Source organism: Misgurnus anguillicaudatus, chromosome 20, assembly GCF_027580225.2.
Source record: "Misgurnus anguillicaudatus chromosome 20, ASM2758022v2, whole genome shotgun sequence".
In the NCBI taxonomy this organism is placed as follows: Eukaryota; Metazoa; Chordata; class Actinopteri; order Cypriniformes; family Cobitidae; genus Misgurnus; species Misgurnus anguillicaudatus.
Window position 1 is genome coordinate 2,506,969 of NC_073356.2, and position 17,178 is coordinate 2,524,146.

Sequence of the window (17,178 nt, forward strand, 5' to 3'; positions counted from 1 at the left end):
CAATTAGAGATAGTGAAAATACTGAACTGTTTGCAGCTATGCATATTAGTCCTACCGTGCCATCTAATGCAGAAAGGAGACAGATGCATGCCGACAGCTCGGTTAGCCGAGAACACACTTTACAGAGACAGATTACCCCAGTTTGGCATAAAGATTTCAAGATCGCTGGTCTCATAGGAGACCCGGGACAAAAGGATCGCCTTTCATTTTCCAGTTTAGCACGGCAGATAGAGAGTGGATTAAAAAAGGGCTATCCAGAGCAGGAAATAATTGATTCTGTCATCAGAGCCATAACACCAGGGCTTCAGTTGCGAAGTTATTTGGAGGGCAAGACAGGACTGACACTCCCAGTGTTAAGACAAATACTTCGCTCCCACTACCAGGAGAAAAACGCTACTGAACTTTATAAGCAGCTCACTACAGAAGCTCAGCGCTCAAGAGAAACACCACAAAGCTTCTTAATTCGTGTTCTTGACCTCAGACAGAAAATTTTATTCGCCTCTCAAGAAGATGACTCTGGATTAAAATATGATCCTGCCCTTGTACAAAACATGTTCCTTCACACTGTCCTGACAGGGCTACAAAATGATCGCGTTCAGAATGATCTTCAGCCATACTTGTCAAACCCCAACATCTCAGATGAAGTGCTGATGGAGAAACTCAACGTTGCTTGCTCCAATGAATCTGAAAGACAAAACAAACGCAAATGTGATCGAAGTGGTACTGTTCATGCTGTGCAGTTGAATGAGCCTGTTCCTGAACAGAGATGTCAATCAAAGCAGCCTAAGTTTGATCTCATGTTACAACTAAAAAGCTTAAGTGAAGATATCATGCAGATAAAAGAGACAATTCAACAGCCCTTCTCTGTCCCTCAGCAGTGCTTTGCAGTAAGTAACAAGGAACCAGCAATGACAGCTTTCCCACTACATCAAGATTCCTCCCAGAGCTTCCAACAAATGTCAGGATGGACCCCACCTTAAGAGAATCAGACCTGGAGACCAGGGTCGGTTAACTACCAACAGCAGACAGGTCCATGTATGTCTTCACATCAGCTTTCACATAGTCAAACTCAGATAGTAAGACAAAACGCACCTTTTCCACTTGCAAATTCAGTGCAGGCCTCCTCTGTTCCACAAGAAAGTCCTTTTCAGTCACAGCAACCTTTTCAGTCACAGCAACCATCAAACTTGCAGTGTGCAAATCTGGCAAAACAGTATGAAACACTAGGAGCTCACTATGGACAACCACCTGCGTATCCTTTCCCTCAGCACCCGTCCATGTCAGTTAATTATGCAGCTCAGCCTTTAAGTGTGGCAGCCCCCCCGTATTATCCCCAGCAGTATAGAGTACTATCACAACAGTACCCTCAGCAGTTTCGTCAGCCTCGTCCTTCACGAACCAGACAGTGTTTCAACTGCCAGCAACAGAAAACAGAGGAACCTTGCACTCATTGCTACATCTGTGGCAGCGGTGAGCACTTCTCAGCAGGCTGTAAAAGTAAAGGTGCCAGACCTCAGTTAGGAGCCCCGTTAAACAGGAGCGGGTTGCCCCCAAGGGACAGGGTGTGACCCGAGCGGGAGATATGTCACAGAAACAGGAGAGATGTGGCGCAATCCAAAAGCTTGAGCCCGAAACCCAGTTAATCAACAGAATTTTAACTACCCCTTGCCAAGTTAACCGTCATTCTGCTGTAACATCGTTAGTGGGCAGACAGTGTCTGGTGACCTGCTATTTACAGGGACAAAAGACAGAAGCCTTATGGGACACAGGCTCCCAAGTATGTATTATAGATGAGAAATGGAAAACAAAATATGCACCTGAACTGACACTGAGAAATATTTCTGAGGCAACAGAAGCGCCCGATAGCCTACAACTGGTGGCAGCCAACGGAACAAACATGCCATACTGTGGATGGGTGGAAATGACCTTCAAGCTAGCATCTCCTGGGACCAGGGGAAGAGAGTTAATAATTCCTGTGCTTGTTCTGAAGGACCAAGAATTGTCCAGACCTATCATTGGCTATAACGTCATAGAGCAGATTATGAAGCATCAAGAAGTGAATGGATTTCCTGATGGAACTGGTGTAAACCTGTATAGAACAGTTAAGAAAGCTTTCCCTATCCTCAAGAAGAAGGAGGTACACACCTTTATCAGTTTAGTGTCTGCAGAGGACCCCAAAGAGTATGCAGTGAGAACGGTGAAGGAAACTGTGAACATCCCCAAGCACACTGTTATGAAGATTCAATGTCATGCAAAAGTGCCTTATGTGACACAGGATAGCGTCTTGCTGTTTGAACCTCATGTTAACCCACAACATTCTGATGGACTTGAACTCTTTGACACCCTTCTTATTATGAAAAAAGGTGCTCGCCCATCGGTTACCATCAGTGTGCAGAATAGAACAGACCATGACATCACACTTTTTGGCAGAACAGAACTAGGGACACTGCAACCCGTTAAATCTGTCCTACCTGTCACAACATCGCAGAGTGCAGCTACGGCCTCTGTCACTCAGGCCCCACAGGAAACCATTATTGTTGATGGCAACATGGATCCATGGGATCCCCCAGTCGACGTGAGCCATTTAACTCTGCCCCAACAACAACAAGTAAAGCAGATGCTGCGTGAGGAATGTCACGTTTTCTCAAAGTCAGACGATGACATTGGCTGTATCCCAAAATTGCAACTGAGTCTTACCTTAAATGATCACACTCCTGTTACTCGCAACTACACTTCAGTTCCTAAACCGCTATACCAGGAAATGAAAGACTACTTACATGATCTGATTGCCCAAGGATGGGTGCAGAAATCCCATTCTCCTTACTCATCCCCAATCGTCTGCGTCCGAAAAAAAGATGGGAGCCTCAGGTTGTGCGTCGACTATAGAGAGCTAAACAGCAAAATCGTTCCTGATCGCCAGCCAATACCTAGGGTGCAGGATGTACTCGATGGACTAGGAGGCAATGCATGGTTCTCTCTATTAGATCAAGGAAAGGCCTATCATCAGGGCTTTATGTCCCCTGAGAGCAGACCCTTGACCGCATTCACTACACCGTGGAGCTTATATAAATGGTGCCGCATTCCGTTTGGCCTTATGAACGCGCCAGCCGCGTTCCAACGGTTTATGGAGGAATGCCTGGAGGGACTACGGGACAAAATCTGCATACCCTACCTCGATGACATTCTTGTCTTCACTGAGTCATTTGATGAACATGTCGAGGCAGTGAGGAAAGTACTGCAAAGACTGAAATCCAGCGGAGTTAAGCTGAAACCGAGAAAATGTGAGCTTTTCAAGAAAGAGGTACTGTGTTGGACTTTAAATTGTGTTCTAAAGAAGGACTTTTATTTTGATATAGTTTTGACTCTTTCCAGAGTTCTTCCTACTGTTTCCTGTTTTAAGAGGAAGTAGGCCATATTACTTTACTGCTTTAGTTTTACAAGGTACTCCATGTGGTGGCAGTCATCCAACATCATCATGCCATTTAAAGCCATTTGAAATGCAATATCTGTAAGTGAGTTTGTTTAACTTTGTTTTGGGAGCATTTTGATTACTTTATTGCTGTGCTATTTTCAATTAAGCATGTTTGTAACTTTCTATTTAAGTTTGCAAAGTATTCATCTATGCTGTTGATATACAACCTTGTGTACTTCAGAATGTTCATTTATTTGATGATTTGTTAACTTTATGAAATTTATATTTGTGTATTTTTCTTTTCTTTGTAGTTTCACATTTTTCAAGATTAAACTTCATTAACTGCACTGAGTGGAGTTTATTGTGGAAGTGTTTAGCGGCTGGATAACTGAATTTATTGAAAACAGTGAGGCCAGTGACAGTGAAAAGATAAGCAGCTAATTGATAGATGGATGTGATGCCTGTCTAACAACTGCATCAGGGAGATAGAGGAACATCTCTGCTTGTAAGCCTGCACAGAAATTATGTCTTCAAGAGAGTCTAAATCGCATCGCATGCACAAAGAAGGTGAAGATACTTTCTCAAGTTCTCACTCCTCTACCTCATCTAGAAGTTCTAGCGCTAGTTTGGTTGTCACGAAAGCAAAGGCTAAGGCAGAGGCAGCTAAGGCAAGAGCAGCTCATGCAAAGAAAGAAATTGGAATTAAAGTGGAACAAGCACGTCTTCAAGCAACATTAGAGGCACTGCAGGAGGAGAAAGAAAGAGATGCAGCTATAGCAGAAGCAGAAACTCTAGCAGCAGCCTTCACAGAAGTAGACCATGTGTCAGCATCTGAGTTTCCTAAAGAAAACAGTGTCCAACGCACCGAAGACTATGTAAGACAACAAGCATGTAGTTATAATCCACAAAGTAATCTTGAGCATATGTCAGATACTTACAGCTTGGCCAAATACCTTGCACGCAGTCACTTGGTAACTTCTGGATTGAACACCTTTGATGATAAACCTATAAATTATTGGGCTTGGAGATCATCTTTTAAAAGTTCTATTGCAGACCTTGATCTCAAGCCAGAGGAAGAGATGGATTTGCTCATTAAATATCTCGGCAGAGAATCATCGGAACAGGTACGAAGAATAAAATCAGTTAATATTAGGCACCCATTTGAAGGTCTACAAATGGCTTGGGAGAGGTTAGAGGACTTGTATGGCTCACCAGAGGCAATTGAAAGAGCTCTATTCTTCAAACTGGAAAACTTCCCTAAAATTTCAGGTAAAGATCTGTATAGGCTGCGTGATCTTGGAGACCTGCTTGCAGAGCTGGAGGCAGCAAAGCTGGATGGCTATCTTCCTGGGTTATCCTACCTTGACACTGCTCATGGAGTGAGCCCTATCGTAGGAAAGCTTCCTTATAATATCCAAGAAAAATGGATATCTTATGGTTCGAAGTACAAGAGAGAGAATTCTGTGGCCTTTCCACCATTCTCTGTATTTGCTGATTTTATTCGCTTGGAAGCTAAAACAAGAACAGACCCAAGCTTTACTATTTTTCCTTTAGTACCACAGGATAGGAGAGACAGACCAGATAAATATAGGTACACCTCTATAGCTGTTCATAAAACTCAAGTTAAAATGCCTGAAACAAGAGATGCAACTTACAGAATAAAATCTGTTGATCCTCATCGATACTGTATCATTCATGATAAGCCTCATCCACTAAAAAGATGCAGAGGCTTTAGATCGAAAAGTCTTGAAGATCGCAAACAGTTCCTTAAGGAACATTCAATATGCTTCAGGTGCTGCTCTTCTGTAGATCATATGGCAAAGAACTGCAAAGCTGAAATCCACTGTTCTGAATGTGATAGTGATCGTCATGTTTCAGCTCTACATCCTGGTCCAGCGCCCTGGAAGAAAACCATCCCTCCTGTCTTAGAAGATGGCGGGGAGGAAAGAGAATTAACCAATCAGGAGGTAACATCAAAGTGTACGGAAGTGTGCGGAGCTGGAATGAGTGCCAGAGCTTGTTCCAAGATTTGTTTGGTTAATGTTTATCCTGAGGGTAACAAAGCACAATCCAGAAAAATGTATGCAATTCTGGATGAGCAGAGCAACCGCTCATTGGCAAGAACAGAATTCTTTGAAGATTTTCAAATCAAAGGATCTTCTTTTCCATATTCCCTTAAGACATGTGCTGGACTAAAAGAGACAACAGGAAGGAGAGCAAGTGGATACATTGTGGAGTCATTGGATAAGAGTGTAAGTCTTCGTCTTCCAACATTGCTAGAATGTAATCAAATTCCTAATGTTCGTTCTGAAATTCCTACCTCAGATGCAGCACATCATTTTAGTCACCTTAGGGATATTGCTGATGAAATCCCAGCCCTTGACCCAGATGCTAACATCCTGCTCCTTATTGGCAGGGACCTTATAAGGGTCCACAAGGTCCGCCATCAGATTAATGGACCACATGATGCTCCGTTTGCCCAAAAGTTAGATCTTGGATGGGTTGTAGTTGGAGACGTGTGTCTTGGAGGTGCTCATCGACCTGCTCATGTAGATGTTTTTAAGACCACTATACTTGAAAGTGGTCGCCCCAGTTTCTTTTGGCCCTGTGAAAGTCAGTTACATGTAAAAGAGCAGTACAGTACCAAACTTCAGTCTCAAGATTATCTTGCATCAAAAGGCGTAAGTGCTTTAGCAACATGTGCAAGTGAGAAGCTAGGCCAGTCCATTTTTGTTAATACATCGAGAGATCACAAGCTTGCACTATCAGTAGACGATGACAGATTCCTTCGCATAATGGACAAAGAGTTCTATCAAGATGAATCTAATAGCTGGGTGGCTCCGTTGCCATTTCAAGTTCCTAGAAGAAGGCTTCCAAATAACAAAGAGTATGCATACAACCGTCTTTCTTCACTTCGTCGTACTTTGGACAAACGTCCTCAAATGAAAGAGCATTTTCTTGAGTTTATGGAGAATATGTTTGCTAATGGACATGCCGAAATTGCTCTCCCACTTAAGAAAGACCAAGAGTGTTGGTACTTACCTTTGTTTGGTGTTTATCATCCGAAGAAGCCGAACAAGATCCGTGTGGTCTTTGACTCCAGTGCACCTTATGATGGAGTCTCATTGAATGATGTCCTACTTAAGGGGCCAGACCTCAATAATAGCCTCCTGGGAGTCTTGTTGAGATTTCGTAGAGAGCCAGTGGCTATTACCGCTGATATCCAGCACATGTTTCACTGTTTCTTAGTAAGAGAGGATCACAGAGATTTCTTGCGTTTTCTCTGGTATCAAGATAATGATCCAGGTAAAGAAATAGTGGAATACAGAATGTGTGTTCACGTGTTCGGCAATCGTCCCTCTCCTGCTGTTGCTATATATGGTTTGCACAGAACAGCTAAAGAGGAGGAAAAGAACTTTGAGAACGAAGTGAATGTGTTTGTTGAACATGATTTCTATGTTGACGATGCTCTGAAATCCTTCCCGACTGAAGCAGCAGCAATCAATGTTCTCAAGCAAACTCAAGACATGCTTGCAGTAGCAAACCTTAGGCTACATAAAATAATCTCTAATCGACCTGCAGTGATTGATGCATTTCACCCTGAGGATCGGGCTGTGGATGTCAAAGATGTTGACCTTTTCTTTGAAGATACTCCAGTCCAGCGTAGTCTAGGAGTGTCATGGAACTTGGCATCAGATACATTTACTTTCCAAGCCATTGATGATAAGAAGCCATTCACTCGGCGAGGTGTACTGTCAACAGTAAACAGCTTATATGATCCATGTGGTTTCATTGCTCCTGTAACCATTAAAGGCAGATTGTTGCTTCGGGAGCTCTCCATGCAGGCTGAAGATTGGGATTCTCCATTGCCAGATGAGTTAAAGCCAGATTGGATACGATGGAGGGACTCCTTACAAAACCTGCAAGATCTAAAGATACCACGTACTTACTCATCTTTTCCTACTTCAGAGGTTCAGACAAGGGAGTTGTTTATATTTGCAGATGCATCTATGAGAGCTGTTGCAGCTGTAGCTTATTTGCGTTCCACCTCTCACAATGGCCGAACAGATATTGGCTTTGTGTTTGGAAAGACAAAGTTAGCACCACAGCCAGATCTGACTGTTCCAAGATTGGAACTCTGTGCTGCAGTCCTTGCAGTTGAGATCGCAGACATGGTTGTAGAGGAAATAGGCTTGAAGTTCAGCAATATACAGTTTTACACAGACAGTAAAGTTATTCTTGGATATATTCATAATCAGACAAAACGCTTTTATGTGTATGTGAGCAACAGAATCCAACGCATTCTTCAGTCATCTACTCCTAGTCAGTGGAACTATGTTCCATCAGATGTCAATCCTGCGGATCATGGGTCTAGATCTGTAGCAGCTGAGCATCTCCATAGCACAACTTGGCTTACAGGGCCAGACTTTCTTTTGAACTCTTCAACTTTAAACTCATTGTCCCAAGAAAACTATGATCTGGTTGATCTTGCATTAGATCCAGAAATCCGACCACAAGTGGTTTTATGTCTAACTGCAGTATCAAATCAGTTTCTGACTTCTGAACGTTTTGAACGCTTCTCCAGCTTAAGCAAGCTAATCAGAGCGATCGCTCGTTTAAGCCACATCTCCCAGTCTTTCTCACATGTAACAAAACAGTCAAGATGTAGTGGATGGCATTTCTGTAGTAACAGTCCCACAAATGAGGAGTTGGAAAAGGCCAGGATTGTTATTCTGAAGAGTGTTCAACATGCAGCCTATTCCGAGGAGCTAAGTGATATAAAAGCAGGATGTAATCTCTCAGCTAGTAGTACTATACGTAAACTTCATCCTATTCTGGATGACAAAGGTCTTCTGCGTGTTGGTGGCCGTATTGCACAGGCAGGTTTTGAGAAAGAAGAATGTAATCCAGTGATTATTCCGGGGAAACATCATGTAGCAACCTTGCTTGTTCGACACTACCATCAAGCAGTCAAGCATCAAGGAAGGCATTTTACTGAGGGAGCAATAAGAGCAGCAGGGTATTGGCTGACGAGTGCCAAAAGATGCATTGGAAGTCTACTTATCAAGTGTGTAACATGCAGAAAGCTTCGCCGTCCTACAGAGCTCCAACAAATGGCAGATTTGCCTGCAGAAAGACTTCAAGTAGCTCCACCTTTCACATATGTAGGAGTCGATGTATTTGGACCATGGCAGGTGATTTCTCGTCGCACCAGAGGTGGCTGCTCCGATTCCAAAAGATGGGCAGTCATTTTCTCATGCATGTGCACAAGAGCAGTGCACATTGAAGTTGTCGAGACCTTGAGTGCAAGCGGATTCATTAATGCTCTGCGGCGTTTTTTTGCAATAAGAGGACCTGTCAAACAGATACGCTCTGACTGTGGCACAAATTTTATTGGAGCAGTGCGGGAGCTCAAGATGAATAAAGAAACATCAAGCTCTGATCTTGAGAAGTATTTACAACAAAATGATTGTACATGGATATTCAACCCTCCACATGCATCACATATGGGAGGTGCATGGGAAAGGATGGTGGGCATAGCCAGACGTATTCTTGACTGCATGCTGCTTGAAACAAAATCCCTGCATCTTACACATGAAGTTCTTGTAACCCTTATGGCTGAAGTGTCCGCTATCATTAATGCACGCCCTCTCATCCCAGTGTCTTCAGATCCTGAAGCTCCTTTAATTCTCACCCCTGCTATTTTGCTGACCCAGAAAACCTGTTCAAGTCCTCCGCCACCTGGTGAGTTTACAGATAAAGATCTTTTCAAAGCTGAGTGGAAAAGAGTCCAAAATCTAGCTGAAACATTTTGGTCAAGGTGGCGCCGTGAGTATCTTTCCACTCTACAAAGCAGGCAGAAGTGGCAAGATAAGAAACCTTGTCTCAAGGAAGGGGACATTGTGTTGATGAAAGATGCCCAGGCTAAGAGAAATCAGTGGCCTTTGGCTATCATTGCAAAAACGCTACCTAGCAAAGATGGTCTTGTGAGGAAAGTGGAGCTGAAATTTATTAGAGAAGGAATACAGAAAACCTTCATTCGTCCTATATCAGAAGTAGTTCTACTTTACTCCCCCTAAGACACCAAAGTAATTTTCAGTGGGGTCTTTACAAACCCCAGACGGGGAGTGTGTTGGACTTTAAATTGTGTTCTAAAGAAGGACTTTTATTTTGATATAGTTTTGACTCTTTCCAGAGTTCTTCCTACTGTTTCCTGTTTTAAGAGGAAGTAGGCCATATTACTTTACTGCTTTAGTTTTACAAGGTACTCCATGTGGTGGCAGTCATCCAACATCATCATGCCATTTAAAGCCATTTGAAATGCAATATCTGTAAGTGAGTTTGTTTAACTTTGTTTTGGGAGCATTTTGATTACTTTATTGCTGTGCTATTTTCAATTAAGCATGTTTGTAACTTTCTATTTAAGTTTGCAAAGTATTCATCTATGCTGTTGATATACAACCTTGTGTACTTCAGAATGTTCATTTATTTGATGATTTGTTAACTTTATGAAATTTATATTTGTGTATTTTTCTTTTCTTTGTAGTTTCACATTTTTCAAGATTAAACTTCATTAACTGCATTTGTGGAGTTTATTGTGGAAGTGTTTAGCGGCTGGATAACTGAATTTATTGAAAACAGTGAGGCCAGTGACAGATACGTTACCTGGGAAGGCTCGTCTCAGCTGAAGGTAGCCGCATGGACCCTGCAGATACCGTTGCTGTGACAGCACTGAAAGAAAAGACACCAAGCACTGTGGGAGAATTGCGTAAAGTACTGGGCCTGCTCAGCTATTACAGGCAGTATATAAAAGACTTCTCCCGGGTGGCCAACCCCCTGTATGACCTGTTAAAAGCCAAGGCTGATTCTAATGAGGACCAGAGGAAAGGGAAAAGAAAAAGGGAAACTCACAAGAAAAATCAGGCTGTGCCATCAAGTCAACCAATTGAGTGGACAAAACACCATCAGGAGGTACTTGAAAAGTTGATTGATCACCTGATCCAGCCTCCTGTGCTAGGATTTCCTGATTTCTCCCAACCATTTATTCTTCATACAGATGCCTCCAACCAGGGGTTGGGAGCAGTCCTTTACCAGAATCAGAGTGGCAAGTTGAGAGTCATTGCCTATGGCTCTAGGACGTTAACGGTGGCAGAAAAGAACTATAACATGCACAGTGGGGAGTTGGAATTTTTAGCTTTAAAATGGGCTGTCACTGAAAAATTTAGAGATTATCTCTATTATGCACCAACTTTTACTGTGTTTAGTGACAACAACCCACTAACCTATGTCCTGACTTCGGCCAAGCTAAACGCCACTGGATGTCGTTGGGTTGCGGAGCTTGCAGATTTTCACTTTGCCATCCGTTATCGTCCTGGTAGAGAAAACATAGATGCAGACACACTGTCCAGAATGCCAGTAGATCTGGAAGAAACCATGAGAGAATACACAGAAGAACTTTCATCTGATGGTGTAGGAGCAATGATCCAAGCAGTGGAGATTCAAAATGATCAAGATGCACCCCTCGCTATAGCCTGCCAGAGTGCACCAGCAGGTGGGGAGGAAAGTGTGGAAACTCTCAAAGCCCTGTCAAAAGAGGAGATTAGACAAGCTCAGAGGGATGACAAAGAGATTGGGAAAATCATTGAACACCTACAGTCAGGATCCAAGCCTCTCCCGCAGTGGCGTTCAGACAGTTCAATACCCAGAAGTCTTTGGAGAGAATGGGATAAATTAAAGTTGGATGAACATGGTATTCTGTTTAGAAAAACATCTCAAAAGACCCAACTTGTATTACCGACTCAATTCAGACAGACTGTGTTACAGGAACTGCATGATGAGATGGGTCATCAGGGTCTTGACCGTACTACCAGTCTCATTAGGGATCGTTTTTTCTGGCCCTACATGCAAAAAGAAATTGAACATTATGTTCTCAGAACCTGCTCCTGTATAAAACAAAAAAAGCCATGTCGAGAGACGAGAGCACCACTTAAAAGTATCAAAACCACCTATCCATTTGATTTGGTGTCCATTGACTTCCTTCACTTGGACAAATGCACGGGAGGCTACGAATACATTTTAGTGATCGTTGACCACTTCACTCGATTTGCACAGGCATACGCCACCACCTCAAAATCAGCAAAAACAGTGGCTGACCGGTTATTCAATGATTTCGCCCTCAAGTTTGGTTTCCTCTCCAGAATTCACCATGATCAAGGGGGAGAATTCGAAAATCAGTTGTTCACTCAGCTCAGAAAGTATAGTGGCATTGCCGGCTCAAGGACCACCCCCTACCACCCCCAAGGGAATGGGCAGGTGGAAAGATTTAATCGGACTTTGCTACAGATGTTGAAAACCCTGAGTGAAAAACAAAAATCTAATTGGAAAGAAGCACTTAATAAGCTTATCTTCGCTTATAACTGTACCAAGTGTGAAGTGACTGGATTTTCACCTTTCCACCTTCTGTTCGGCCGCTCTCCAAGGCTCCCCATCGACAGCCTTTTTGGACTCAACCCAGATAACTGCTCTGTAAGTCACAGTGAGTATATGGAACGGTGGACAAAAGAAATGAAAGAGGCTTGTGAAATAGCAAGAGAACATGCAAACAAGTGTGCTGAAAGGAACAAAAAGAACTATGACCTCAAAGTGAGATGCACAAACCTCAATCCAGGGAGTAGGGTTCTCGTGAAAAACTTGACTCCAAGGGGAGGGACGGGAAAACTTCGAAATTACTGGGAGAACGAGGTTCATGTTGTTCTACGACAAGTTGCTGAGGATGTACCAATTTATGAAGTAAAACCTGAGCAGAGTAAAGGTCGATCACGAGTGCTCCACCGTAATCTTCTTCTTCCCTGTGATTACTTACCTCTGGATATCACGCCAACTCCAAGTACCCAATCAAAGCAAAAACATCAACTAAGAAAAAGCCGAACTCAACCTGTCCGGGGAAGAGAATGTGAATCAGAGTATGATAATGAAAGCGAAGAGGATGAGTACTACTTCCAAGTGGAACCATTTCAGATCAGACCACCAGCAAGCAGTAATTGCCAAAAAAACAGAAATGTGTTATCACAACCGTCAATAACTTCTGAGCCTCAATCTAACTCTCCAGTGGTAGAACCAAGGCCACAATCTCTTCCAGCCGAGCCAGAAATTGATCTTCCAGAGTTTGCACCTGAAATAAGAAAAGAGCTTAATGAAAATGAACCAGCTGTTGACCTTATGCAACAAGACTTACCTGTTATGGAAGCAGCTGCAGCACCTGGGTCCAGAGACGGGACCTCTCAGGAGGAAAATGGGTACCAGTTAACCAGGAGAAATCGACGGCCACCTAAAAAGTTTACCTATGACAATCTTGGGTTCCCATCATGCTACAATGTGCAGATAACTGGCAACAACCACTACCCACGCTTTGCATCTAGTGGGATGACCGCTGTGACACCCTGGTCATCAACACCCCTTTGTTACCCCCAGCCCACATATGTGTGCTATTAACTTTGAATTGCACTACCACATACATTTCCCCCCTTTATTTGGTTACTGTATGGTCTGTGTTGAAGGCATGAAATGTCACTATACAGAACATTACCCAGGGACTGTTTATAACTATAGTGAGAGACATTGCAAAACAAAAACAATGGACTATTATCAGATCTTGGAAAGTAATGGACTGTTGTGCAGTTTTAAAACTGTGGACACTTCAAATCATTGTGAGATTTTTCTTTTATTGACACGATTTGAATAATTTTTCCTGTGAAGGACTCTTTGTCATATTTTATCTTGCTGAAGCAAATGAATGGACTGTTTTTCCTTCCTAACAGAGACTTGTTGGTAGTTTGCAAATGATTCCCTCTTTTTCTATTACTACCTCATGGGACTACTTACAAACAAGTGCCTCGTATATTGACAAATAAGGACTCTTGTGAAGTGAAATGAGCAATATCACAATGGGGAACATTTAACATGTAACAACCATGTGTAATGTCTGATGTTGTAGACCCCTGCTGGGTAAAGTTTAACGAGTTTAAATACTGTGAATTGAGCATATCTGTGACTTAATAATTTGATGTCGGGACGACATCTTTTCATGGAGGGGAGAGTGTGATATATTGAATTTAAGTGATTGATTTTGAATGAGTTTACACTTATATGATGTTATTGAATACGTTTACACAAGTGCTGTTTTTGAACAAGTTTACATTTTCTTGGTTTACATTCCCTTTAAATGTATTGAATATCAGTGATGATATTGAGTGTGATCTATTGAATTTAAGTGATTTATATTGAAAGAGTTTACATTTTATTTGTTTACATTCCCTTTAAATGCATTATAAAAAGTGTTACATTTTATTTTTCTTATATTCATTAATAGTGTTTATTTTCAATTTGTACTTCACATAAAACAAAAGTGTTTAATTTAACGTATTTATTGGATTAATTATTCTCCTTTAACGTACCTGCGTGATGACGTCATCGCACGCTTCAGTAGGGGATGCGCCCGCGATGCGCTTCATTCTGAGTAAATACAAAAGTAAACGAAGGCATCACTGCAGCGCTCTCGTTGTCATCTTTCTATAATTAATTAAGTGTGCTTGCAAAAGCACACTTATTGTTCTTCTTAAGTTTTATTATTTTTATTATTTTTCCCGGGTAGATTTTTTTGGCCAGCTCTAGCGCCTAGACCGTTTGACACAGAGACACCGTTCAAACTTTAAAATGTTCGGGCAGTACCGGTGTAAGTTGCTTGAGAAGATGAAGTCACAGATCCATGTCGTTCGGCCGCCATATTGGAGAGAATACAAAACCTTAAAAAAGTTTCACAGGTCACTAATTTGGTCCAAACTTTATGAAATTCCACGTACGCGATCCTTGGACCGAGCCTCACAAAAGTTACTAGAAGGATTTTTGATTTTCGGAAGCGTTTGCGCGCCACAGCCCAAACTAAATGTGCGTCAACGCCGCCAAAACAGGAAGTAGTTCAAATCTCAATATGTCTGTAACATTTACTAACCAAAATGTTTATATGAACTCTTTACTCCAATGTGAAGATGCCCAAGATAAAAAAACATTGCAGTAACATGTCTATATTATGTTATTTTCACTTTAAAATGTCCAATTAAAACCTGTGTAAAAATAAAAAATGTCATTAGCCTTTACCAGTAGAGGGCAGCCTTTACGTTCAAACGTGTTTTTTAGACAGAATGTAAAGATAGCGGCAGCCATCTTTAGAAGCTAAGCTAACAGGCTATTGCTCCGTGGAAAAGTTTGAATAACAATGGCGGGATGTAGTTTTAATGTTAAAATGGCAAAATGGAATTTAAAAGAGCTTTTCAGAGAATCGGTGTTCCTTTAAGAGCCACAATACAGCGAAGAGCTGAGGAAGAGAAAGCAGAGAAGCCCGGAGAAGAGGCGACACCCTCAGACTCTGCTGCGAGCCCGTGGAGGACTCAGTAACCTCGGCTGCCACCCAATCTTCGTATCGTATATGGACAGATTCCTGGATACATATTTTTAGAATCGTAAACTTCATCTTATTCACTATACAATATGCGGTTTCGGACGCAAAACTGCAAATGGATTTTATATTCTGAATGCTTGTATCAACGCGAGCTCTCTGGAGAACGTGCATTTTCACATACAGGTAGGAATTATATGATTCAGACATATTTTAATCCCTTTCTTTTATTTCAGTGATATATGGCACGACAAGTTTAATTCCCTTTTTCATCAATGTAATACATTGTAAACGTATTAGTTTGTAAAGACGTCAGTTTCGCGTCCTCGCGTAGCAGTGATCGTTTGGCATCGGTATTTTAATTAATTACGAAATTTGTATTTTATTTTTAAATTGCTATCTTGTGTTTCTGGCGCATTCGCGGATTAATGACTCATTTGAGTCGTTTTCATTACAAAGTGTTGCAAATAAATGAGTCTTTTGAGTCGACTCTTTACAAAGCGAATGGGCCAAATGTTTTAAAGTGGTTCGCGAATCAGTTTGAATGAATTGTTCAGATCGCTTCAAACACGGAATCGTCCGAAGCTGTTTTACTCGTAACCTATGTAGAAACACGCAGAATATAACCAGTGTTGGGTGACGTGGAAATTAATTTACCAATCTTTTAACTAAAAGCAAAACTTCACACATGTACCCGCCATTACATACGCGCGACCGCCGACCTGTTCGTCGTCAGACACAGTTAAACGCGTGCAACCTCCAGAAACACTGTAGCACAGATTGAAGAAAATCCATGATCCATGAATTCGATGATTGACGTCTGATTCGCTGTTTAATGTACTGTATGATGTAAGTGATTCTCACAAAACACACGTGACATGACAACGTAAGAAAACATGAGTTTTGTTATAGTGTAAACTGTCAATGTCCTCAGACTATCTTAGGAGATTCCAACTTTATACATATACAAAACTGTTGTCAGTTTACTTGTCTGATATTTCAGCTACAAGCTACATCAACATTGAGACTAAAGTTAATTTGTTAATTTGAAATGCTTGTCTATTCTGTGCTTGTATTCTTTTTCTGTACTGTTGGTGTATGTTGCAGTTTTACACATACTGTAGAAGTGCCCTTCATAAGTATTCTTCTGTTTGTTGTGGAGTCAAGAAATGTCTAAACATTAAAAGATGAACATGAGACAAAAGTACAGAATCTGTCACATTATTTTTTTTAATGGGCACTGAGCTGTGTCCTGACTGTTTACACATGAAAAGCATAAAATATGTAGGATCAGTTTGATTCACTTATGTGCATTTGTGTACAATACACATAAGTCAGCATTTAATGCTGTTGTTCTTTGTTGTTAAAGCATGTATGTGTTGAAACATAAACAAAGGTTAATAAAATGTGACATTCTAAACTTCTGGCATACTGATATTTACAGTATCTTACCAATTTCTGGTCTCCACATCAAACAGAAAAAGCTTGTCTTTATTGTTCTGATACTTATGGAGGGCACTGCGTGTGTGTGTGTGTGTGTGTGTGTGCGCGTGTGTGTGTGTGTGTGTGTGTGTGCGTGTGTGTGTGCGTGTGTGTGCATATATCTAGATTTATTTTTTCATGAGTAACTAGTAACTCGCTACTTGAGTATTATTTTCATTGCATACTTTTTACTTCTACTTGAGTAATTATTTATTTAGTTACTTTTACTTTAACTTCAGTAAAGTTTTTGGCTACTCTTTCCACCTCTGTTAAAATCTTCATGAATCTAGGCTGAGTTTGCCACGTTGAAGCCTAAATAATCAGACAGATAGTAAGTTAATCGCCCATCGCTCACAGCCCAGCACCTGCACCACTGCATGCGTATCGCGCTGACAAACATACACCTGATTTTACTGCCCTGACGAAATCTAAAAGTATAATTTCTCTTATTAGAAGCTAGCCTAATGTTTGCCAGCTATTAAAATGGCGGTTGTAGTTTAAATAGAGGTCGTGAAATAATTAGCATTGACAAAAAACTGCATAAAACAATGTTATATTCCATATTATAAACTTTTGGTTATGTGTACTTAAGTGAGTAAATAAGTTAACCGCAAAAACTAAATGTGCGTCGACGCCGCCAAAACAGGAAGTAGTTTATCTCAGGAACGCTTTCACGTATTGAAACCAAACTTTGTACATGAACTTGGGACTCCAATGTGAGGATGCACAAACTAAATCGGCGGCACCAGAGCAAGCACACTTTTGCAGTTCGTCCCGAAATGCATTTTCTAGTTCTTTACGGTACTTCTTACAGGTACTACACTAATACTCT

At 41.4% G+C, this 17,178-nt stretch overlaps 1 protein-coding gene across 1 annotated transcript; it reads left to right on the top strand.

Annotated features, from left to right (window-relative positions):
- The first annotated feature begins 3,260 nt into the window (after positions 1-3,260).
- LOC129420673 (uncharacterized) lies at positions 3,261-10,085 on the top strand. The gene is made up of 2 exons (XM_073857991.1): positions 3,261-3,508; positions 3,724-10,085. The coding sequence occupies exon 2, from the start codon at positions 3,937-3,939 to the stop codon at positions 9,490-9,492; it is 5,556 nt and encodes a 1,851-aa protein (XP_073714092.1). The 5' UTR covers positions 3,261-3,508; positions 3,724-3,936; the 3' UTR covers positions 9,493-10,085.
- The last annotated feature ends 7,093 nt before the right edge of the window (positions 10,086-17,178 follow it).